Below are 26969 nucleotides of genomic sequence, written 5' to 3' on the forward strand. Positions count from 1 at the left end.
TCAGGGCTCCATCACCAAATATAAGAATTTATTTAAGATAGCCCTTTGTGGATTTAAGTAATTTAAAATTACAAACCCTCCTAATATTTGTAAGTGAAACTAAACCTGCCATTAGCAACCCTGCATTGTATAGGCCATTACAATCCCAATAAAGTCTATGATAATAACTGAACAAGTAGCGCCACAGCTGAACATGGACCCTCAGCTCAAGACAATTGTTACCACCACTGAAATAAAGACCCAAGAACTCATACAGTAATAAAGAGTTTAGATAGAAAAATAGCTGAACTGAGAAATACACCTTCTCTAGGAGGCAAACAACTTTTTGATACAGGCCTCTGGTCTAAATCTTGCCAACTGAGCAGAGAACTGCTGTACATGATGTTGGTTTGGTTTCCTGTGTTTCATAGGTCCCTTCTCCATGACACTGACAATTTGCTTGGCTTTGCTTTCTTTGAACCAGAGAGCTTATTCTACCTCTGATTTTAAAGGCGGCTATTTGTTCTTAAAGTTTCGAAGAGTGGCTGGAGTACACAGACAGGGCCCACACCAATAACTATTTCATACACAGGCTTTAATCATCTTCCTGCACAGAACTCTATTATTTATGTTCCCATGAGTTTGAGGCTCATGTGAAAACAGCTACTTTTTTTCTTAATGCTTTAAGTAGTTTGACTTAGAACATGTTTTAAATGATCTGATGGATTGAAAGAAACAGTATTTGCCATGATTGTTTTTGGAAGTGAATTGCTATTACAATCTAACAAAAACTTCAAACAGAACAATTTATTACCTTCTAAACTCTATTTTGATGAAAAACTATTTTACTATTTTCACTGATATGCAATTAAAAATCTCATCTTTTTGTAAAAAATCTTACAAATTCACCATATTTTTGACATTGTAAAATAATTTCAAAGATTGGAGAAGGAAGAAATTACAACCATTGCTCAAGAACTGATAATTTTTCATATTATAAACAAACCACACATTTTAATACAGCTAAGATATGAAATATATTTTTATATACCATTAGAAAGAATCACAGATGTTTGGAAGTTCATTTTCACTAGCTTTCAATACAAATTTTATGAAACAGTATACCTATTGGATACAAGTACAGATAAATATTAGACCATTTAAATGTCCACTAACATAAATGGATAAATTATGGCATTCATTCTATAGAATATTATACAGTAATTAAAATTAATGAACTCTGCCTTGTGTCATCTGCATGGTTAAATTTTTAAGTTACTGAATAAAACAAAGTCATGGAAAAATATGTATAGTATGATTCCACTTACATAAAATTTAAAAAGAGGCAAAACTGTACATATAAATAAGGAAATGATAGAGAAAATTTAGCATAGTGGTTACTTCTAAGGGAGAGAAGCGAATGTAATCAAATAGGAGCCACAACAGGTGTCAAACACAAGGCACGGTCTACTCTTAAAGCAAAGTGGAGAGCAGCACATGTGTTTCTGTTTTATTATTCCTCCCCGAACAGTACACGTACTTTACACATTCTGGAGAACATGAGAGGCAAGAAAGTGGAGACCACACACGTAGACAACTCTTTTCGAAGCGGCTTGGTCTTGAATGGAACATAAATAAGAGAGTAGACGGTGGGGGAATGTGGATGTTGACTTGTTCTGCTCTCATACTTTTTAAGACGTGAAAAGAGAGCATCTGAATGGTATAGAAAGGCAGGTCCCGTCAGAAGGGAGAAGCTGAAGCAGCACTAGAGGAGAGAGCGGATGAAGCAAGTGACGGGAGTATTCCGACAGGAACAGAGGCCAAGACACACCTGAAGGAATATCACCCAAGCCAATCCAGGGGGAGCAGGTGAGGAGAAAACAGTACAGCAGATTTAGACACTTGGTGACAGGAAGCCATGTCTTCACTGATGGCTTATTTCCTCTTGACTGAGGCAAGGTCATTAGCTGAGAGGGAAGGGCTAGACTTGGTATTGAGAAAAAGTGAAAGCATGAAATAAGAGAACAAACGAACTGGAGATAAAGGAATGTGCTCTCTTGAACAACTCACTGTACCTATTTCCCTTGTCTACCTAGAATGTACTTCCCCTTCCTTTTCACCTAGAAAATCTTGCCATCCTTCAGGACTCACCGCAGCTTCTGTGTCTTCTGTGACACCTTTTCTAATTGGCCCATGGTAATCCGACAGCTCTTGACTGTATCCTTTACTTTTTACTTACTCATGAACTGTCTTGCAATAACTCTTCTATGCTGAACCTGATTCAATTTTACATGTTGTCTCCTTCACTACAGTCTCGTGGGCAAAAATCATGTCTTTTAAAAACAAACAAAACTGTCCCTCCCACTTTCAGAAAAATAGTGCATTCTCATACACACAGGAAAATTTACATATATTTTCTAAACATATCGGTTACCGAAACACATCCTTAAAAGCAAATGATAAAATAACCAAGACATACGTGAGTAAGTGAATTTTGAATCCTCCATTATTTTCTTGTAACTGCTCTTGGTTTTCAAATTTTGGTTTTAGAATGTACTTTTAAGAAGCTGGAAATCCAAAGTTACCATAGTTGGTTTAATTTTTAAAATTTTTAAACAAATCATTTCTGCTCATTAAACTGTTACAATTTTTTTCTTGACAACCTGCAATATGTTTCTTTATAGAGGGAGTTCTCCCAGAAAATGAAGCAGAGTATTATCAGCAAAGACAAATTATGTTAGGAATGCCATCTTGTGGTTGAGAGTAGTCCATTACACTAACAGGTCCTTTCAGTGACAAATCTTTTAATTCAGAAATAAAACATCCAAGAAATTCACAAATGTAAACCATGATTATAATGTATTGTTACTACAAAGAAGGAAACACTAAATATGTGCATCAATTGCATGTGGTTTTAGCTGCCAAAAAAGACAATGTTCACTGAAAAAAGACAATAGACAAATTATATAGGAATGGAGTCCAAATAATACAAGAAAACTGCTATAACTATAACCATACTTAAGACTATTCAAATACTCTGAATTTTGGAAAGCTTTTCTCTTGAAACAGATATGTAATTTTATTTCTGTATCTACTACTAGGTAGTTCTGTTGATGATCACATCCTAGATTTAAATCTTGTGTCTTGATTTTCAAACTACATCACCTTAACTATACACATCCCAAGGGGAGTGAAGGCTGGAACACTTATCTAATCCGGATGGTATAGGATCCACTTAATTAATTATAGTCCAAAATGGAATTTGAGGAGAGTCAAAATGCCAGCCATTTCTTAACAGATGAGCTTACTACTACTTCTAAATAAGTTAACCATTAGAGTGTAAATTATCTTTCTAGTCAATAAAGAACTAATAATGGTTACAGATATACTATGTTACAACTATGCTGAAATATTTTAAGAGTCAGATAGAGTACCAGACATTTTGGTCCATTTAAAAGTGGAGATGAGGCAAGAGAAACCGATATATCCTGCATGGGTGCAGAACATAGCCCAAAGGTCCATGCGTTATGCTACTTTCTGTCACTTCTAGATTAAGGATCCAAGAAGCATGTGTAGGGACAATGGACAGACCTAGAGATGAGGCTATTGAAATTCCAAAAGATAACAGATCTATACACAGACAGACATATTTGCATAAAAACAAAATGTTATTTGTACTCAAAATCAACTTTTGTGATTTATTACTGCATGCTTTTCACCAGAATTTTTCTTTTACTCAGAAAACTTTCATATGAATTGATTTTGTGCAAGTTTTTCCACGTAATTCTTCAGGACATTCACATCAGCTGCACATACCTGGTGTTCCATCTTCTCTTGCTGTTTTGTTCTCTCTAATAAAGCCTCGTGCGGTGGAGGTAAGGCATTGTATGAACTTAGTAAGTAAACTTGACTTGATGAAGTCTGGTTGATTTCTCTAATCTTTAAAGCCTGCATGATAGCAGGTGCAAACTTGGAGTAATGAGCTGTAGAGGATACAATCACTGGGCAAGTTTTGTCTTGCATTCTGTCTGCAACTACTTTTGCAATAGCAGTATGTGGGTCCAAAATGTACCCCGAAGTGTTGTAGGTGGAGTGAATAGCTGCCAGGCACTCTCCCTCGGAGCACCAGTCAGCCACGAAATCCTGCTGAAGTTTCTCAACTAGGATCTTCTCTATCTGGAAATGATGCTCCTCTTCTAATTGATTAAACAGTCTTCTCATTAACTGTCCATCTTTATTAGCCATCAGGTGTAAATGTCGTTCCAGATTTGAAGATTTGAGGATATCGATTGCTGGTGAAAAGGTCTTTGCTAGTTTTCTTTCCCTTATATCATAATGTCCTGTTTTTATAAAATCGGTCAAAACATGGTTCTGATTAGAAGCACAGATAAATTTTCGAATAGGGACTCCCATGGTTTTGGCATACACTGCTGCTAAAATGTTACCAAAGTTTCCTGTGGGAATACACACATCAACTGGGCTTCCAAAAGAAATAAATCCTTGGCTAACAAGATCAAGGTATGCAGAAGCATGATAAACTACTTGGGGAAGCAGTCGGCCCCAGTTTATGGAATTAGCTGAACTTAAGACGGTTCCATATTCCACAGCAAGAAAGCCAGTAAAATCAGAATCTTGAAAAATTCTTTTTATAGATGTCTGGCAGAAGTCAAAATCTGACTTGACACCTACCGCCCATCCATTTTCATTCTGACTGCCAATTATTTGTGCTTTTTGAAAATCACTGACTCCATCTTCAGGAAAAAATGTGGCCACGGCTATTCTCTGCTTGTCATTCTTATTAAGACGACTAAAGCCATTTAAGACTGCACTTCCAGTGTCTCCTGAGGTGGCTACAAGTATCATAAAATTGCAGCTTGGTGGAATACAATGTGCAAAAAGATGAGGCATGAGCTGTAAAGACAGATCTTTAAATGATCCCGTTGGTCCATGAAACAACTCCAGGATGAACTGGTTGCCTGACAGGTGCCTGACAGGGGCGATTTTTGAGCAGGCAAAGTTTTCCCCATAAGCAGTTTCAATCATCTCTCCCAGCCTGGCCGCAGGTATGTCAGCAGGATGTATACATTTTTCCAGAAGTATCTGTGCTCTTTCTATGTATGTTGCTCCTACCAGGCTTTTCCACTCCCCACAGTTTAACTTTGGAAACTCCTTCTCAGGAACAAAAAGTCCACCGTCAGAAGCTAACCCCTCAGTCACCGCTTCACTAAAGAATTTCGTTGGAACTTTCTGTTCACAGTCTTTAGGCCAAATGTGTCTTGTGGAAATGAATGTTTCTGAATCCACATCTTGGTATCTTTTAACTGCACTCAGCACTTTGTTGGCTACCTCCTCCGGGGAAGCCCCACTTTCACAAAAAACACGAGTATCGTACCACTTCTTATAGTACTGTCTTCTAAATTTAAGTACGTCTTTCATAGAGGTTCCAGAATTCTGACCTACAATCCTATCTGTTTTCATTAATTTTAGACGACTGACTATATCTAGTAGAGGTACATCCAGATAAACAATTATTCCATTTTTCTTTAGATGCCACATGCTAGCATCATGCATTGGGTTGGACCCAGTAAGGGAAATCACACTTCCAGATGCAGAGAAGTTTAACACGGCTTTTCCTTCCTCTTCTAAAAATTGCTCATTACCAACATCCTGCAATTTTTCAGACACACTCATATTCCAGGTTTTTTCAAGGATATCATCATCCACATCGATGACACAACAACCCAGTTTCTGGCCTATTATTCTGCCTACTGTTGTTTTCCCAGCACCGGGAGGTCCCATCAGGATAATATTTTTGTCTCCAACAAGAGAGTAGATGGAATGCCATGATTTCCTTAATTCCGCAAGCGCAAAGGTTCTTGAAAGAAATAGCTGTGGATGTTTATCTGTTTTCACATGGATGCGAGACAAGCATTTCTGAGTTATCTGTTTCAGATGCTGACATCGCTTAAAGTGGAGCATTCTCTTTTCACTTTGCTGCCCAAGCTAACAGAAAAACTGGCTTTGGCCCTTTACAAAACATAAAGACAAAGAAAGACATTTGGTTACTAATTTCAATGGGCTTAACATACCAATAGGATTAAGTAGAATCATGCCCACAGTACATAAACTTAAAATTCTTCTGAATTTTATATGGCATTAAAAAAAGTATCCAAACCTAAATTCTCATATATTACATATTATCTTTTTAGTAATCTTTTCAAGTCTCAAGACAGTGAGTAATCAAAACTTTAACAATTTGTAACTATGAGCAAAAGAAACTTTATTCTGAGAATGATGTATCATAGATATTTTTTAAAAGATACTAAATCAAATTACTATTTCTTTTCCTATAATGAAAATCGTCTCATGGTTTGTAACCCAAGTAAATAAGGATTACTTGGAGTTGGGATGCTATATACTTGCAATTCAAAAAGCTGAATAGTCTCTATATTTCTCGTTAGTTATATGAACATGCTGATAGACTATCATGTTACTCATAAATTTCTCAGTCAAAGAATTCACAACAAGAAACCAGAATAAAATATCTGCTTATACAATGCTAAAGAATTTTCCAAACCATAGAACAAAGGTATGACCTTTTCTTTCTTACATGCCTTTTACATGCATACTGTTAAAAATCATGCTTACGTTTTTCACTAGCTTAAAAAAAAGTTAGTGAAAGATATAACATTATGTAAATGTTTAAGAAAAATGGATAATCAACAGCAAACTCAAAGGCTACAGATCTATAACTTTCTCTGACTCAGACCATCAGTTTCATTTCTAAGTATAAACATCGCCAGTGGAGACACAACTCAAATCCCAGACTCCAGGGTGATAGCAAAAAAAACCCTCAGGAATGTTTCCATTGATAAGAGGACAAACTTATGCTGCCATCTGGAGAAGCTCTGTAATTCCCCATACTGATCAGATCCCTGTCTTTGGAAATACACTCACTGTTAAAACACCAGATGTGTGCCAGACAGGTGAGACGTTTAGTCATATGTAAAGTAGAATTTAATAACTGCTATGATATTCATTTAAAGTGATTAGAGTAACTTTACAGGCATGTAGTGAGACTTTTCACATATTCTGTGGTACAACCAATAGACAACTATTAAAACGTTAGATGGAGTGTTCAGACATGTTCTGAAAACTTTCCGTTATTACTACTCTGATCATCCATGCTACTCCAACTGTGTTCTCTAATAAAACATTTAAGCCATTTTCAGCTTACACTGAATTTAACTTACAAGTTAACTTAGAACTGCTGGGAGAAGGGATGCATTTCCTTATTTGGCTTTTCAGCTGGTATATGCTTAACTCCCACTGACTTGCAAACGGAAAACACACAGGAACCAATCTGAGGTGAAGAGTTTGTGGATGCTGAGGCAAACTCAATCTTTGCAAAAAGTGGAGTCTATAATGGAAAAAATTTGAAGTTAATCATAACTGTATACCGTATCATAAAATTCCACATATAGTCTATTGTTAAAATGTCCAATTGGAATTTTTTAAGTACAGAAAAATAAACTGACCATGGTTCCCTAAAGCTATTATTGAAAGATTAAGATACTATTTTCCAATATGTGTACCTTATGATAAAGAATTTTACTAAACAGTACTGAATTTCTGCCATCAAGCAATATACAAGATACTATAATGAAATGATAAATTTAAGTTTACACAATGACACTTAAAATTTTAATGATTTAACTGTACGTTCAGTGATCAGATGGGAAGAAATCAGTGGACTGAAAAGTATGAGATAAGTATCTGAATTACTCTTTTAGGTTGTTTATCCATCTGAATCATGATTTGGATGTAATATCGACCATAAAAAGTGCAAATAAAGTGTCTGCCACACATGGGTACCTCTTGGCTATTTAAATGATTTATAATAAAATCAAAGCACATAGCATGGTGATAGGCACATAGGAATATTCATTTATATAATAATATTAACCACTGTCACTCAGTGATAAAAGACTAAAAACATATAAATTGAATCAGAATATCTAGACACAAAACTAGGCTTTTTTTTTTTTTTTCCCATAGGTTGGTTTGTTTATAAACCTTCAGAGAAAACAAGGGGCTAGTGTTAGTCTGTGTTAGTCACTCAGTTGTGTCTGGCTTTTTGCAACTCTATGGACTGTAGCCCGCCAGGCTTCTCTGTCCATGGAATTCTTCAGGGAAGAATATTGGAGTAGGTAGCCGTTCCCTTCTCCAGGGGAACTTCCTGACCCAGGGATTGAACCCAGGTCTCTTGCATTGGAGGTAGATTCTTTACCATCTGAGCCACCAGGGAAGTCCTTGTTTATAAACCTTCAGAGAAAACAAGGGGCACTCATCCATGTTGGGCACAGGTTAATCCTTTCCCTGAAGTAAACAAAAGGTCAGAGAACTGTACACTCACTTGAACCCCATCAGCAATTTCTTTTATTAAACTACTTTTATTCTGGTCCTATTCTTTAACACTAATTATTCTGAGGACACTATATTAAGCAGCCTGCTTAACCTCCTATTCAGATAGCTTTTACTTATAATAGCACAGAGTATCATCTTTTTAGTTCCCAATGCAGAAATTTCTGATATCTGTATTGGTAATAATTGTGTATTACCTGAGTAGATGGTTTGTTTTTATAGACACTAAACTTTTTATCTGACCTTTTCCATTTTAGGTTGGTTGCTACAATGCTTAACACCGACTCCATGAAAAGCAAAAGACTAACAAAAGCGTTAATGCATGTTAACTTCACCTTATCCTTTGTAACCTTACTCTTCCTTTGTTTTATATGAATTCAAAGTAGAAAATTGTGACAGTTCAATTTATCAATTCAGTATCAATATTATTTCACGATAAAAATCTTTCTGACACTAGCTTATAAAGTGCTCTAACATGTAACAAATATTATCATTTTAAAGAAAATTAAAGAAGTTACATACTAAATTTTGTTTTGTAACATTTCAGCCACAAACTAATTTTAGGGTTTCAACATCCACTGTAGGCCAACCAAACAGCAAGAGAAGATGGAATAATGCCCATGGCATATAACTTTTATCTGGAAACTGAATTTTTACTTAAGAGGTAATAGAGTCGGTTCTCATTATTCATGGTAGTTAAGTCTATCAAGTCACCATGAATACGAGTTAGTGAACATTGAGCCACTGCTTCTGGGGGAAGCACATTGTTCCCAGGTTCTTGTGAGCCTCTGGTTACAATATTTTTGCAACTGATCAATACATAATGTTTTATGTGTGTTTCTGCTGAAAGACATCTTATTTAATATATACATAATGATTCATTACCGCTGAACTCAGACTTTAATACATGCCTGAAGGAAACGTATCTAACCACACATTTTCTCTGTAAGGCACATGGTGGCCTCACTGCCCTAGGAACGCAAGGCAGCACTTCAGCCCGCTGCTTGGGGGCCATCTTAAACAAAACCAGCTACCGGAAGCACAAAAATGTAAAAAATGTGGCCCTTAAATAGAATTCAAAAAAGACCCTTGTTTATAGTAGGAGCTGAAACAAGAAGGCAGAGCATCACCTTACTTGACCCCAACTTGAAACATGCATATCTCATGACTGAAATTTTTCACCACTGTGCATGTGGCCATGAGTGACTGCAGAAGTGTTGTAAGCATTAATTTGGGGTTATAAATAAATTTTAGCAAGTAGAATTCACAAATAAAGAACTTGTGAAAAGTGAGGACCGACTGCAAATCATGTTCCTTTATGATTCAAAGCCATATTATAAGGTGTTTTAAATTTACTTATATTTTAATATGTTTTTCAGTAAAGGGGGTCATGAATAGGCAATTTTTCTTCAGCCAAAGAACAGAACTATTTCAAATTAAAATGGGAGTCAATCACATAAGAGTCAAGAAACAAAACCAGTACTTAAAGACCAAATCTCTTGACCTTAAAGTACTCAGGTTTTACTGAATCATTGTTTGCAAATAATTGGTGTAGAGCCAAGTTCTACACAGAAGTATTTTAGTAAACTGTCTAATTCCTCAGGGGATAGAAGATGTATACCACTCCATTACACATTAATAATTTTTAAACAGGTTTTCTTACTGGTCGCTTATAGTGTAGTTTTTTGATCCACTAGTTCCAGTAGATACTTCTTAGACATAAAAGACCTTGTCAGAGACAAATGAAAAGGTAGTGATGTGTCAGTATCACAGCAAGAACTTTAAAAAACAGAAACAGAATGTCCACATGTACATATTAAATACTGTGTGACCTCGAGGTATGAACTTTAACAATTTTACTATGGCAAGCTGATCAAAACTGAATATAGACTTCAAGGGAAAGAAAGTACAGAAACCACTTTTAACACATTTTTAAATTATTTTCTAATAATGCTAACAAAGTTACATTTTTAAACCAGAAATACATATTACCTTTTACCAAAGTATTGACAGTGATATTTTCCTATGCTTATCCTAGATGATTAATAATCGAAATTATAAGTGTGTCAATTTTTACTTCCAAAATAGTCCAGAAAATTCCAATTGCATTATAAAATTACCTAGTTCTCAATACCTCTGGTAAACTTTCAAAATCCATTTAGTGAAAATGATTTAGCATTTGTCACCCATTTAAAATATTTGCTTTCACAATGAGAACTGGCTACAGTTCAATGAACTTTCGAAAATATTTGTGCAATGATTATATTTGTCATCCTGTCATCCTGTTTTAATACAATCTCTATTTAAATTTCTAAGAATGACTAAATCTAGTCCACTATTTTATGAAGAAAGATATTCTAAGGTTTTAAATTATTCTTAAAAATTGCTGCATTTTTACAGCAATGTTGTTTTCCCATAAGTAATAAGAAAAAAATGCAAATATACTAGGACATAAACTAACCAGCACAAGGTTAGAAGGTTTGCTTTTAATATGTAAAAATCCTCTAAACAAGCCCTCCAGTTAATTAGCTGACTGAAACAGCTCGGTGGAGGGCCCACTTCAGTGCCACATGGTAATCACAGGGATCTTACAATCAAAGCATTTTTCAAATTCACCACTCATCTTTGCCTTTATCTTAGAATCAAAGCCAGCTAAGCCTTTTCTGTTGTTAGTCTTTTGCTATTAAATATTCTCTTAAAGGTCTTGAATATCTAATTCAAATGATTAAGTACTCTTCGTAATTCTATAACTTAGAAAAATATTGTAAAGACTATGTCTTCAGAAAGGGTTTATTTTCCTCCCAGTTGTCCTATTTCTACTCCCACCTCTGACCATTTTATTCATCTAAGTAGACTGAAATAATCCTTAGTTAAAAAAAAAAAAACAAATTTGTATGTGTAACCATTCATATAAGGTGTCTATGCAAACTATAACCCCCAGGCCAAATGTAGCTCACCCCTCTTTTTGTAAATTACGTTTCATGGGAAAAAAATTTTGCTCATTCATTTTTTTTCCCATTTCTTAAGTATTATCTTTGGTTGTTTTGCAGCTATAATGGTAGTGCTTAAGTAGTTTCAAAAGAATACATCTGGCCTGCCAAGCCCTGAAATATTTATTATCTAGCCGTTTACAGAAAAGGTTCACTACCTCTGATGGCACACCAACACTAATTCTCTGTGGACATACTGAACATACACATTTCCTTGAACAGAACTGCCATTTTGAGTGAATTATAAAAATCAGGAACGTATTCTTTGTAAACATGCTTTCGGAAGCCAAGAATTACAGACCAATACCTAAAGGGGAAAAAAGTTCCTTTCCAAATGATTTAACAACTTCCCTAAGACTGTATACTAAATACACTACAGTGAGACTTTAAATTCTGTTCAGTATTTTTAAAACCATAATAACTATACTGACATCAGTGAAATTACTGTATTCAGTAACAGCAGAAAGTCAAGACTAGCTGAGGCCAGTGGGTACTTACTACCTAGAGAAATCATGCTTTGCCCTTATTGACTCTTTCAGGAACTGATAAACATAAAGAGTCCTTAAGTGTTCCTTCTAATTAGAAATGTTATAAACTTTGGCCAAGGACTGTCCATTTGGCTATTATCATTTCAAGTCCTCGATTCAAATCTTAGCACATATAGAGAACAGAATTATTTTCTACACAAGCTAAGCAAAAATAACCAAAAACATGAAATACTCAAAGTGGAAAGGAAAAGAGCAAAGTGGCATATACATACAAATATTTTGGAAACAGAAAATCTGATTGAAGAACAGAACCATCAACCCCAAGGCGCCATTCATCTGAAATAAAATGTTTGTTAAACGCCTGGGATTAAAAAAATAGAAACCTGACCAACTGGATAAGAAAAAACTAAGTTTATTCTTATCTACTGAAATTCACCAAGAGCCCAAGATGATAAACACCTACACATTCGGCAAATTTTAAGTAAGAACTGGATCTATTGAGAAACAAAACTCCACAGACAGAGCATGGACCATCTCAGAAGGCAGAGTCAATAAACTCTAAGTCAACCAAGCTACCATGCTGCTTTGTCTCCACCACCGGGCACCCTGGCAGTGACAAGCCTAAAACTGGCCTCTTATCGTCAAGCATCCTTATTCCCTTTGGGCAGACTGGCTTCTTAAGGTTGGTCAGAACCATATTGCCAAAATGTCTTTCAGAGCCTCTGGATGGCAAAGGCTGCTAAATGAGAGTCTTTCAGCACTCAATACGGGAATCAGTAGGTTCATGGAAGACCACACGGATCAAACGGAATAAAACCGCTCCCAAGACTATTTTCAAAAAGGGACGCCAGAAAAAAAAGGGAGGAGCACAAAATTCAAAAGCCCGTTTAAAAGGATTCTTCTGATTTAGGCTGCTTGCTTAGAAAACAAAGTCAACCCCTAAGAGGAGGGGCCCGATAAAGAGGTAAACAGGGGGACAAGCAGCGAGGCGCGAGAGTAAGGGAGACAGGTCGCCGAGGGGAGGACGAGGGGAGCGGTCCTGAGAGCTCGCACCGGTGGCCGCACGGCTGAGCGCGGGACGCAAGCGGCCGGGAAGGCGGGAGCGGACAGATTGCTGGGATCACCGCCCAGCAGCGCACAGGGGAAGACACGGACCGGAAAAGGGCATGCGATGGGAACGGACTGATTCTACAGTTTCCCTTTCCTCAAATAACTCACCAAGGAAATCACACTGAGAAGACGGGGGGAAAGGAAAGGAAATGGGAAAGAGCTTCCGGAGCCGCCAGCGCTGCCTCGGGACACAGTCCCGCACCTCGGACTCCGGCCCCTGGTGGCCCACAGCCCAGGACCCAGGCCTCGTGAGGTCCACCTAGCCCCAACCCACGCAGCGGCCTCTGCGCCTGCGCAGGGACTGGCCTCCGCGTTCGCGCGCCACGCCCACCGCCGAGCTGCCCAGTACCTGGTAGGCGACTTGTCCTGCGCCTCACCCACTCGACCCTAGGCCCCTCCCTCCCTCGTCCTGTTCGTCACGTCGGACGTGCGTCAGCGTGGCTTCAGTCGCTCGCCCCGCCCCAGAGGGTTCACGCCTGTGGACGAGAGAATTGTGTGACGCTTGCACAGCGGCACAGTTTCCTGTCAGTCTGTGGTAGAATTTATCTTTTTTTCCCCAAATACACAGAGAAAAGAGCAACATTTTTAAGGGGACGGCATTTTCCACCCCTTTACTCCCAAAGGTACATATAAACTGTGGTTTTCACGTTGAGCTTCTCTGACAAAGGGAGCCGTTGCGAAAGGAAAGTTTGGAAAACTAGATTGCGACGCCACCATCCTCGTTGCCTAGTTACTGTTTCCACGGCAGTCGTGCCGTCAACAACGCTAAGCGAGCCCAGAGTCGTAGAGGGGGTGTTTACTTTCTTGCCAAGAGAGGACTCGAAGAGGTCGCGGGGGAATTGCGTGAAAGAAACGTTCGTTCCTTGAGAAGGCAAGAGGGTAGGAGAGGAAAGGACAAGCTGTGAAGAAAGGGATGGAGATATTGCTATAGTGAGAAAAAAGCTAAGTAGTTTTCAGTACTCATATGGTGGCCATGGATCCAATGGGCCCTTCTGAGAGCATTTATAACCTCATACCCAGTGACTGGAAGGAGCCTCCCCATCCTCCTAGGTATGTGGGTAAGCAACGATTATCACTTGAAACAAGAATGGAGAAGAATTGTTCCATTTCAGGATTAAGTAAGCATCGTATGACTTTCAAAACGAGATTACATTATTTTTATCTCAGTGAAGTAGTCTTGGGTGACAGCTTCTTAAAGAAGAAGTTGCGAAATATAAGTATTTAGCTTCTCATAATTCAGAGAGAGGGTGGTCCAGTGCTGTGAGAGGGCCATTTTCTTATGTCAGCCTCTTGTTCATACGTGTGTAATTGTAATTTAATTGTACATGTGTGATGTGGTATGCAACATAGCCTGAAATATCTTAGTGTTGAAAAAAGAGAAGTCACAATTTTATTATCCTGCGTTAGGATACTTGATATCTTCTTTCAGGAATTCACTGTTTTGTTTCTGACTACACCACTGCTTTCTCTAAAGAAAGATAATACTCATTTCCCCCCAAGAGTACTGTCAAATATAAATTTCTATTTGTTTCTGAGCCTCTCTTTTTTTTTTTTTTTGATTGATGAAACAAATGCACAAGATAGTGCCTAAGGTCTTCTTTTGAAGAAGAATGGATTGACAGAGACCCAAAAATATGTGATAGAGTTAAGATTTTTATATAGGTGTTAAGACCCCTTTAGTTCCCCAAATTTTCGAAAAGGTACCACACAGTAAACGTGTCAGTTACTCACCTGGGACTTAGCAGTTACTTAAATCTCTGGGGACAAAAGAAGGTAAAGAATAGGGAAAATCTCATTCCTTCTAGGATTTTGCAGCTTTACCTTTTTCCTTTTTCTTGTTCCAAGTCAAAACTACACTGAAAGAGCACTGGGCTAAAAATGAAACATTAGGCTCTGAAACTGATTGGTTTTGTGATCTCAAATACATTATTAAAATTTGTTTTCTGATCTGTAAAACAAATTACATGAACTGGATAATCTTTAAGGTCTTTCAGATCTTAGTTGTCAATTTTCTTTTTTTTTTTTTTCAGTTTTCTTTTTTAGTAATTACTTGGAGTGCCTAATATCTTCAACAAGTAGACAGATCCTTCATTTTTAAGCCTGAGTATCTTTTTTTTAACCAGACCAATACCTATTTTGTTTTCCATTAACTTCTCAAAATCTAGTAAAGATTGGAAATAGGAATTCAAAGTATGATTTGGTACAGTTTCAGAGTTTATGAGAAGTGTTCAAACTAACTATTGCTGAATGGAGTTTTAATCGAAAATTCCTGTATATTGTACAAGATAAAAGCTCCTCAAAGCTACTCTGTAACCCATTGGCAGATTATATTTTTCATAGAATCCTGAATTTGAATGTTAAGATAGTTTATTAAATAGGTGTTTTGTTTATTGGTAAATTTAAAAAGCTTTACTATGTCTAGGTGGCTTTTTCAAGAAATTTTATAGGAAAAATCTTTATTTAGTTGGCAAATGTATAATATCACCCTTGGGTAATGTTGCAGTGACAGCTCAAACTCCTTGGTTTACTCTGAAGAAATAAGTAGGAAAAACTAACTTAGGGTGAAAAGAATAGAAGGCATCCAAATATGATGCCAAAGAACTCTTTGTGTTAGGGTAAAGTCAACCTACACTGCCAGCAACAACCAAGAGGAGTTTTTAATTTGACAAGATGTGCTTGCAAGACACTAATTTATAAAAAACAGAGCATAATAAAACTTTAACCAATTCTCTCCCTCTACTGTAACACAAATTGCCCTCACAGTAACACAATCACCCTTACCTAATCCCCTTAGTAGTAGTAAGAATTCTTGCTAAGAAAGAAATATATTAAGCTATGAGTCTTTGCATCACTGAGTTATATACCCACTTTCAAGAAAGTTCACTGCAGCTCTTTGCAAGTCTTGAAGATGATTGTTCAGCTTTCACAAAGAGGCAGATTCCTTGGGGAAACCACAATTGATGGTACCTGATCTTGCATACCTCAGAGATTCCAGTCTCCTTGGGGAACTGAAAGATAAACATTAAAGTGTTGGTTAACAATAAAACCATACATTGTTGAAAACCCTAATGAGAGATGCAGATGCTAAATGAGAATTTAGAAAATGGATATATGAAATCAAAGTGGGATGAAGGACACCCTCTTCCAGTTGAACTGTGAGCTATGAGCAATCTAAAGTTCTACACGATTAAGAAGTGCTGTGATAATATTGGCCTGAAATTTTAAAACAAGCATATAGCAGTAGTTAACCAGATGTTCATCTAGTCGAGTAGGAGAAAAAAAAATACTCAATGAAACATCATCAGATTGTACCAACTTTTGGTCTATTTCAAATAAATTGCCATGGAAATGTTTATCTAAAGACTTAATATGACCAAATATATCATGACTGTTGGCAAGAAACTGTAAGTATGGTATGTTTACTGAATATGACAACTTTAGTTTTAGAAAAATCTATAGCCCACATCTAATAAAAACTAAAAAGTAGGACCAGTTGTCTGAGTCACCCCTAGATCTTTACAATAAAACCATCTAGAAAATGGAATAAAATGCAACTGTTGAAAGTGTAATGGAAACAAGCTCAGTGTTCATCAGTAGCTGAATGGATAAAGAATATGTGTGTATATGTGTATACACACATATACATGCAATGGATTGCTACTCAGTTATAAAAAAGCATGGAATTTTGCCATTTGCAGCAACATGTATGGATTTGGAAAGCATTATTCTTAAGTCAGAGAAAGACAAATACTGTGATGTCACTTAAATGTAGAGTCTAAAAATACAACAAACTAGTGAAAACAAAAAAGAAGCAGATTCACAGATAAAAAGAACAAACTAGTGGTTACCAGTGGGGGGTTGGGGGGGAGGGAGAAGGGGAATACAAGGGTGAGGCAAAAGGGTTGTTATGGAATGATATGAAATGTGGGTGAAACTCGCATGATTTGAAAATTGTAAAGCACTATAGCATTGAAAAAACCTTTCATTCAAAAAAAAAGTGTAAGCTTTACAGATATTAATTATGAAAAGAAATCATTATCAAGTTAAAATCAAGTTACAATTCATACATGAGATATAAAATTTTGGGGGGAAATTGAGATTAAGGGAACCTATTAATCTTTATTCTTGTGTTATTGAGATATAATTGACATATACCATTATATTAGTTTCATCATTTAAAAATTTGTAATTTGGAAAAATAAAGTTATATAGAATAAAATATCTTGTTTTCTATGACATGGTAAGCTTTCAGTTCACATACAAAATAGTGGAATGAATCACAAGATGCAATGTTTAAAAAGGTGAGTATACACACTCCTTTTTACCTCAAAAAAGGTGATTAGTCAAGAGATCATATATGCTAATTCCAGTTTCCATGGGAATTTGAAGGCACAGATTTGGATTGAACATTATTTCTTGAAGGTATCTAATGTGCTCATTCATTTTGGACTATAATTAATTCCTAGCCATTGAGTTCAAGATTGAGGAAGGTCTTCTAAAAGCAAGAAAAAATTTAATGTTTCTCCATACAAACTTATCTACATAGTAAGATGAGAATACAAGTTACTAAAAGTGGTGTAGCTGAATTTCTGCTTCCAGTCAAGAATGGAATTTACCCTCTCACCTTAAGTAACTAAAACACCAGGAAAATATATGTAAAACAATGGTTTTTTAGACACTGAACAATAGGCAGCACAGAACAGTCATCCCTAAGTGAAGGGAAACAAGGCCTACAATTGTCCCAATATTCTCCCTGGAGAAAATCTCCAGACAAAAGTTCAGGAAAGAGAAATTAAAACAAAATTCAGCAGTTTCTCTGAGTTAAAGTGACAGGATTTAGAATTTGAGGGGGTCAAACCATGTACAGTTCATGGCACAGAGTACTGTATAGGAGAGAAGAGCATAAATAGAAAATTATGGAAGTATACAGGAGGATTTTCCTGATGTCTTTGGTTGTCAGTCCACATGTATGATGAAACTACCGAGGCCAGAGAAATAACCAACAGAAAGCAGCAGAGCCAGATAAAGTTTATGTTTCCACCAACCAGAGTGAATCTCATAAGATACAGGGGATTGAGTGGTATATTCAGAAGTAAGACCAACTTAGAACTGGACTAGAAGTTTCTAGTCCCAGAAATATAATGTATATAACCAAGAGAAAAATCAGTCAATACAAACAGACAAACGATATCAGTGAGAGAATTAGTAGACAAGAACATTAAAACCACTATTTAAAATATTTTCATGTGTTCCAAATGTGATGAAAACATGAGCAAGACATAGAAGGATTTTAAAAAAATCTAAGTTGAATACATAAATAATACTATGTCTATGAAAATAATATACTGAATGGGGATAATAGCTAAGACACTGAAGAAAATATTTTTGGATTTAAAGACATACTAATAAAACAACACAAAATGAATATGAGAGGGAAAAAAACTGAAAAGGAAAACAGAATCAGTGAGCTGTTGACCACATCAAGCAACATAACACAAGTCTAGTTAGGATCCAAGAAGGAGAGTAGATAGATAGAGAAGAAATATTTGAATAGTGGTCAAAAATTTTATAAAATTAATGAGATCTTTAAATCCACAAATCAAAGAATCATTATGAACCCCAAGAAGAAAAAGGAGGAGTAAGAAGAGAAGAGGGAAACCATTCCAAGAGCAATTAACATAAAATTTCCTAAAACCAGTAATAAAGAGAAAAATACTAAAAACAGCCAGGGAAAAAAGAAACATTGTATACAGAGGAAGAAAGAAGGTCAGCAAATATTTCATCAGAAAACACAGGAAGCCAGAAGTTTTAAAAGTCCATAATGCACAAGAAAGTGGTATGAGCTGGAAATTTGGATTTACACAATGACATAAAGATTACATAAAATGGTAAATATGGCTTCCCAGGTGGCTCAGTGGTAAAAGAATCCACCTGCCAGTGCAGGTGTCACAGGAGACCAGAATTTGATCCCTGGGTCAGGAAAATCCCCTGTAGGAGGAAATAGCAACCCACTCCAGTATTCTTGCCTGGAGAATCCCATGGACAGAGGAGCCTGGTGGGCTACAGCCCATAGGGTCACAAAGAGTCAGACCCAACTGAGCATACACACATGCACACAGATGGGTAAATGTTAGTTTTTTTTTTCTTTTAAATTTCTTTACAATATACTTAGCTTTTTAAGGGGAAAATAACCACAATGAATTACAGGTTTTATAACACTCATAGAACCCTAGGATAAAGATGGGGAAGGGGTAGAAGCAAGTATGCTTTTGTGAGGTTCTTATATCCTGTAGTATAATAATACTTGTAGTATAATAATACTTGAAGGTAGACTGTGATGAGGTAAACATATATATTATAAACCTTAGAACTTCTACAAAATAAAAACAAAAGATAAGACAGCACAAAATAAGGAAGAACTAGCGATGGGATATGTAGAAAACAATAGCAAGATGGAAATTTTAAATACAAACACATTTTTAAAAATCACATTAAATGTCAATAGTCCAAACAATTACAAAACTGTTAGAAAGGATAAAAATTCTATGTTCTCCATAAGAAAACCCCCTTAAAAAATAAAGACACAAGAAAAAAGTCAAAGAATAGACAAATACTGTATTATCACAAATTAAAGGAATACTGGATTGGTTATATAAATATCAGAGTAGATTTTAGACTATAGAATTTTAAGAGGGCTAAAGAGTATTACTTTCTAATAATGAAGTGATCAGTTTTTCAAGAAGGTATGCTAATTCTAAAGGCTGTGCACCTACTAATAGAGCTTCAAAATACATGAAGCAAAAGCTGACAGAATTAAAAGAAATAAATCCACAGTTGTAATCAGAAATTTCAACATCTCTCTTTCAATGATTATTAGAACCCTTGAAAATAGTATCCAACCTGTTCGTCCAGCCACCAGCGGCAGTGTACACTTCCTTTTCCAGTGTATATAGAACATTTACCAAGATAGACTGTGCTTTGTGCCATAAAACAAGTGTCAGAAAACTTTAAAGCATTGAAATTTTACAAACTATATTTTTTTAACCATGATAGAAATTAATCAGAAATCAGAGAGATATCTGGAAAATCCCCAAGTATTTGGAGATCAAGCATAACACATCTAAACAAACTTCTAACACAAAGACATCAGAAGGGGATTTAAAAGGTTTTTGAGTTGAGTGAAAACGGAAGCATATCAAAATTTGTGCTATGCAGCTATGAAGCAATGCCTAGAGAGAATTTTTGGCTTCTATTAGATAAGTCATTTCAGTCACTCAGTCGTGTCCAACTCTTTGCAACCCCATAGACTCCAGCACACCAGGCTTCTCTGTCCATCACCAACTCCCAGAGCTTGCTCAAACTCACATCCATCGAGTCAGTGATGCCATCCAACCATCTCATCCTCTGTCATCCCCTTCTCTTCCCACCTTCAGTCTTTCTCAGCATCAGGGTCTTTTCCAGTGAGACGGTTCTTCGCATCAGGTAGCCACAGTATTGGAGTTTCCGCTTCAGCATCAGTCCTTCCAATGAATATTCAGGGCTGATCTCCTTTAGGATGGAGTGACTGAATCTCCATGCAGTCCAAGGGACTCTCAAAAGTCTTCTCCAACACCACAGTTCAAAAGTATCAATTCTTTGGCACTCAGCTTTCTTTATAGTACAACTCTCACATCCATACATGACTACTAGAAAAACCATAGCTTTGACTAGACCTTTGTTGGTGAAATAATGTCTCTGCTTTTTTTTTTTAATTTATTGATTTTTTTTAATTGAAGGATAATTGCTTTACAGAATTTTGTTGTTTTCTGTCAAACCTCAACATGAATCAGCCATAGGTATACATATATCCCCTCCCTTTTGAACCTCCCTCCCATCTCACCCCTCTAGATTGATACGAGCCCCTGTTTGAGTTTCCTGAGCCATACAGCAAATTCCCGTTGGCGATCTATTTTACATATGGTAATGTAAGTTTCCATGTTACACTTTCCATACATCTCACCCTCTCCTCCCCTCTCCCCATGTCCATAAGTCTGTTTTCTATGTCTGTTTCTCCACTGCTGCCCTGTAAATAAATTCTTCAGTACCATTTTTCTAGATTCCATATATATGTATTACAGTACACTATTTATCTCTTTCTGACTTACTTCACTTTGTATAATAGGCTCTAGGTTCATTCACCTCATTAGAACTGACTCAAATGCATTCCTTTCTAATATGCTGTCTAGGTTGGTCATAGCTTTTCTTCCAAGGAGCAAGTGTCTTTTAATTTCATGGCTGCAGTCACCATCTGCAGTGATTTTGGAGCTCCCCCAAAATAAAGTCTCTCACTGTTTCCATTGTTTCCCCATCTGCTTGCTATGAAGTGATGGGACCAGATGCCATGATTTTTTGAATGTTGAGGTTTTTTTATATATATATAAATTTATTTATTTTAATTGGAGGTTAATTACTTTACAATATTGTATTGGTTTTGCCATACATCAACATGTATCCGCCACAGGTATACACGTGTTCCCCATCCTGAACCCCTCTCCCTCCTCCCTCCCTGTACCATCCCTCTGGGTCATCCCAGTGCACCAGCCCCAAGCATCCAGTATCATGCACTGAACCTGGGCTGGCAACTCGTTTCATATATGATATTATATGTTTCAATGCCATTCTCCCAAATCATCCCACCCTCTCCCTCTCCCACAGAGTCCAAAAGACTGTTCTATACATCTGTGTCTCTTTTGTTGTCTCGCATACAAGCCAGCATTTTTACTCTTTCACTTTCATTAAGAGGCTCTTTAGTTATTCTTTGCTTTCTGCCATCTGCATATCTGAGATTATATTTCTCCTGGCAATCTTGATTCCATCTTGTGCTTCATCCAGCCCAGCATTTTGCATGATGTACTCTGCATATAAGTTAAATAACAGAGTGACAATATACAACCTTGACATACTCTTTTCCCAATTTGGAACCAGCCTGTTGTTCCATGTCCGGTTCTAACTGTTGCTTCTTGACCTGCATACAGATTTCTCAGGAAACACGTATAAGTATAAATGTTTAAAGTCAAATAGCTAAAATTGTACCTTAAGAAACTTAAAGAGAAAAAAACTCCAAATAATGAGATATAGTAATGATCAGTGCAGAAATCATCGAAATGGCAAATGTGAACATTAGAGAAGACTTATAACCAAAAGAAAAAGAACAAAAGAAAGAGAGAGGAGAGACACACTACCAATATCAGAAATGGGAGAGGTTACATCATTATAAATGCTGCTGCTGCGGCTGCTGCTAAGTCGCTTCAGTCATGTCCGACTCTGTAGGACCCCATAGGCGGCAGCCCACCAGGCTCCCTCGTCCCTGGGATTCTCCAGGCAAGAACACTGGAGTGGGTGCCATTTCCTTCTCCAATGTGTGAAAGTGAAAAGTAAAAGTGAAATCACTGAGTTGTGTCCAACTTTCAGAGACCCCATGGACTGTAGCCCACCAGGCTCCTCCGTCTATGGGATTTTCCAGGCAAGAGTACTGGAGTGGGGTGCCATTGCCTTCTCTGTTATAATGCTACAGATGGTCAAAGAGTAGTAAGTAAATACTATGATCATCTTTATCCTGGCACTGTTTTATTAGAGTAAAACTTTAATCTATCTTGCCTAAGCCTGATGGACAGGGCTCAGATAATTATGCTTAATGGCTATCTCCATTGAATATAGATATATATTATAGAATATAGAATATAGCTATATGTAAGTTAGAAATGTATATCCTTTTGAAAACTTTATATGGTTTTTATTAAAGATATAAATGCAAAAAAAAAGATATAAATGCTACAGCTTTTTTTTTTAATTTTAGGTATGTATCAATTTTTAAAGCAACTGTAAAAGATGACATGCAAAAATTTAAAACTGCGATGAAAACTATGGGACCAGCAAAACTTGAAGTACCTTCTCCAAAGAATTTCCTGAAGAAACATTCAAAGGAAAAAATTCTACCACCCAGTAGGTTTTATCACTTTTTAATTTTAAAAGTGTTTACGGGTAATTTAACTAAAATTATCTGTGAATATTAAATGTTCACAGTAATAACAACTTTAGCTCATATTAAACAGAATTTTAGAGTCTAGGAGAAAGCAGAAATCAGGAATATAGTACGTCCACCGTAGTATTCCTAGCAGCATTATTTAGCCAAGACATGGAAGCAACCTAAGTGCCCATCAGCAGATTAATGGATAAAGAAGTTGTAGTATATGTATACAATGGAATACTGCTGCTGCTGCCGCCAAGTGGCTTCAGTTGTGTCCAACCCTGTGCGACCCCATAGACGGCAGCCCACTCAACCATAAAAAAAGAATGAACTATTGCCATTTGCAGCAACATGGATGGACTTGGAGGGTATTATACGAAGGGAAATAAGTCAGACAAAGATGTAAACTTTTTGATATGACATATATGGAATATAAAAGAAAACAAACTGGTAAATAAAACAAAAAAGAAGCAAACACAGAATAAACTAGTGGTTACCAGTGGGGAGAGGGAAAAAGAGAAGCAATAAAATAGGGGATTAAGAGGTTCAAATTATTATGTATAAAATAAGATACAATGATATATTGTATAACAAGTGATATAGTCAGATTTTATAGTAATTATAAATGGAGTATAACCTTTAAAAATCCTGAATCACTGTATTGTACACGTGTTACTTATAAAATATTACAAATCCACTACAATGAAAAAATGTATTTTAAAAAATTCTCAAGACACCACTATGTAGAAGAAGAGAGTAGAGAATGCTAAATTTCCTCCCCCAAAGACTTTCCTTTTGAAGGTGCAAGCATCTTGAACTACATCTTGGACTATATGATAAAGCCCCACCTCGAGCAGCACCCACCATCTTCAGATCTAGCCATATGACATCAATAACAAGCAACAATTACAAGAGTTCTAAACCCCAAATGAGCAAAATTGCTTGGCCTCTAAACCTTATCTAGTCTGTTTTCCAGGAAATGAAAATACAACCATTGCTATCAGTTGTCAAAGCAATGACCAGTCTCATTTTAGCTTTGAGTATGGGGCTTTAAATTTCTCAGATCTCGAAGACCATTAGGACAATGAAAGAACTGGATGTAATGGAAGAGGCTTCCTGAATGAGAATCAGTTTCTTGGGCATGCTACCTGTGCAGCCACACTGGGCCCCATGCTTCAAAGGACCCCACACTTGGTTTAATGCTCTGCTTTTGTAATCTTGAAATTCCTAATAACTTTTTATCAAGGAGTCCCACATTTTCCTCTTGTGCTGGGCCTCACAAATGATGTAGTCAGTTGTGGTCATAGAGCATATGGATACTGGGGGAAAGGCCATCAGAAAAGTGGAGAATAGATGAAAAAGGATTTGTGACAAGTGTGCATGAAGCAGCTTCTTCCCATCTTGAGTATGTCTTCCCTGCTGGTTTTGGATAATAAACACAAGAGGGCAATGAGTCTATGTCTTTTAAAAAGTTAGCCTCTTCCCATCTTCTTGGAGCAAAGAACTAACACAGTATGTCAAGCCCAATGAGGGTATCACCTTTTGACAAAAGTGTAACTCCTTCTCCCTATGGCAATGGTTTGTGTCCCACAATCCTCTCATGTGCCATGATAAAGGATGAGGGCATTATTAGGAAAGATGGAAGAAGCAAGTATGAAAATACAATATTAACGTTTAAATTCAGGTCTTTGAAAGTCTCTTGTCTTTTCCTCAAGTGTTATTTTGCAATGCACAACCGCTCGAGAATGCTGCTGCTGCTGCTGCTAAGTTGCTTCAGTTGTGTCCGACTCTGTGCGACCCCATGGACGGCAGCCCACCAGGCTCCGCCATCCCTGGGATTCTCCAGGCAAGAACACTGGAGTGGGTTGCCATTTCCTTCTCCAATGCATGAAAGTGAAAAATGAAAGTAAAGTCACTGAGTCATGTCCAACTCTCAGCGACCCCATGGACTGCAGCCTACCAGACTCCTCCGTCCATAGGATTTTCCAGGCAAGAGTATTGGAGTGGGGTGCCATTGCCTTCTCCACGAGAATACTGGAAAATCTTAAAATAGAATTTAATTCCTTAAGTGCCTTAGGACCAGTGATATTACTTGGGTCCTTATGAATATTCACCAAAGTTAAGCATATTACATAGAACAACTACCAAACTGTAAACCCTAAGTTTCAAATAAGAAAAAAGAGATGAAGTCTGTCTCTCCTCTTATAAACATTATAAGATAGTTCACTTCATTTCAGTCGCTCAGTCGTGTCCAGCTCTTTGTGACTCCATGAACTGCAGCACGCCAGGCCTCCCTGTCCATCACCAACTCCCAGAGTTCACCCAAACCCATGTCCATTGCGTCAGTGATGCCATCCACCATCTCATCCTCTGTCGTCCCCTTCTCCTCCTGCCTTCAATCTTTTCCAACATCAGGGTCTTTTCAAATGAGTCAGCTCTTTGCATCAGGTTGCCAAAGTATTGGAGTTTCAGCTTTAACATCAGTCCTTCCAATGAACACCCAGGACTCATCTCCTTTAGGATGGACTGGTTGGATCTCCTTGCAGTCCAAGGGACTCTCAAGAGTCTTCTCCAACACCACAGTTCAAAACCATCAGTTCTTTGGCGCTCAGCTTTCTTTATAGTCCAACTCTCCCATCCATACATGACCACTGGTAAAACCATGACTAGCCTTGACTAGACGGACCTTTGTTGACAAAGTAATGTATCTGCTTTTTAATATGCTATCTAGGTTGGTCATAACTTTTCTTCCAAGGAGTAAGCATCTTTTAATTTCATGGCTGCAGTCATCAACTGCAGTGATTTTGGAGCCCCAGAAAATAAAGTCAGCCACTGTTTCCACTGTTTCCCCATCTATTTCCCATGAAGTGATGGGACCGGATGCCATGATCTTCGTTTTCTGAATTTGAGCTTTAAGCCAACTTTTTCACTCTCCCCCTTCACTTTCGTCCCTTTCATCAAGAGGCTTTTTAGTTCTTCTCACTTTCTGCCATAAGGATGGTGTCATCTGCATATCTGAGGTTATTGATATTTCTCCTGGCAATCTTGATTCCAGCTTGTGCTTCTTCCAGTCCAGCATTTCTCATGATGTACTCTGCATAGAAGTTAAATAAGCAGGGTGACAATATACAGCCTTGAAGTACTCCTTGTCTTATTTGGAACCAGTCTGTTGTTCCATGTCCAGTTCTAACTCTTGCTTCCTGACCTGCATATAGGTTTCTCAAGAGGCAGGTCAGGTGGTCTGGTATTCCTATCTCTTTCAGAATTTTCCACAGTTTATTGTGATCCACAAAGTCAAAGTCTTTGGCATAGTCAATAAAGCAGAAATAGATGTTTTTCTGGAACTCTCTTGCTTTTTCCATGATCCAGCAGATATTGGCAATTTGATCTCTGGTTCCTTTGCCTTTTCTAAAAACAGCTTGAACATCTGGAAGTTCACGGTTCATGTATTGCTGAAGCCTGGCTTGGAAAATTTTGAGCATTACTTTACTAGCATGTGAGATGAGTGCAATTGAGTGGTAGTCTGGGGATTGTTTGGCATTGCCTTTCTTTGAGATTGGAATGAAAACTTATCTTTTCCAGTCCTGTGGCCACTGCTGAGTTTTCCAGATTTGCTGACATATTGAATGCAGCACTTTCATAGCATCATCTTTCAGGATTTGAAATAGCTTAACTGGAATTTTATCACCTCCACTAGCTTTGTTCATAGTGATGCTTCCTAAAGCCCACTTGACTTCACATTCCAGGATGTCTGGCTCTAGGTGAGTGATCACACCATCGTGATTATCTAGGTCATGAAGATCTTTTTTGTATAGTTCTTCTGTGTATTCTTGCCACCTCTTCTTAATATCTTCTGCTTCTGTTAGGTCCATACCATTTCTGTCCTTTATTGAGCCCATCTTTGCATGAAATGTTATGAGGTAAAACAAACACAAAAATTCATTGGCCTTAAGAATAAAAAATTTGGGGTTT

General features: G+C 37.2%; 2 protein-coding genes across 3 annotated transcripts in view; one reads left to right on the forward strand and one right to left on the reverse strand.

The window, feature by feature from the left end:
* Window positions 1-505: 505 nt before the first annotated feature.
* On the reverse strand, window positions 506-13262 carry THNSL1 (threonine synthase like 1). Its single transcript, XM_040248543.1, has 3 exons — window positions 13100-13262; window positions 7233-7399; window positions 506-6006 (listed from the first exon to the last, which is right to left on the reverse strand). Exon 3 carries the CDS (start codon window positions 5956-5958, stop codon window positions 3727-3729), a length of 2232 nt encoding a protein of 743 aa, XP_040104477.1. The 5' UTR covers window positions 5959-6006; window positions 7233-7399; window positions 13100-13262; the 3' UTR covers window positions 506-3726.
* A 192-nt stretch (window positions 13263-13454) lies between these two features.
* ENKUR (enkurin, TRPC channel interacting protein) overlaps window positions 13455-26969 on the forward strand; it is a 32851-nt gene continuing 19336 nt past the window's right edge. Inside the window, exons 1-2 of one of the 2 annotated variants that reach the window (XM_040248555.1) lie at window positions 13455-14041; window positions 22827-22972. In XM_040248555.1, coding sequence (XP_040104489.1) covers window positions 13956-14041; window positions 22827-22972 — 232 coding nt within the window. In that variant the 5' untranslated portion in view covers window positions 13455-13955. Of the gene's footprint in view, window positions 14050-22826; window positions 22973-26969 lie in introns of both variants that reach the window. The other variant, XM_040248556.1, reaches the window with a different exon arrangement.

This window comes from Oryx dammah, unplaced genomic scaffold (assembly GCF_014754425.2).
Source record: "Oryx dammah isolate SB20612 unplaced genomic scaffold, SCBI_Odam_1.1 HiC_scaffold_10, whole genome shotgun sequence".
NCBI classification, from domain to species: Eukaryota; Metazoa; Chordata; class Mammalia; order Artiodactyla; family Bovidae; genus Oryx; species Oryx dammah.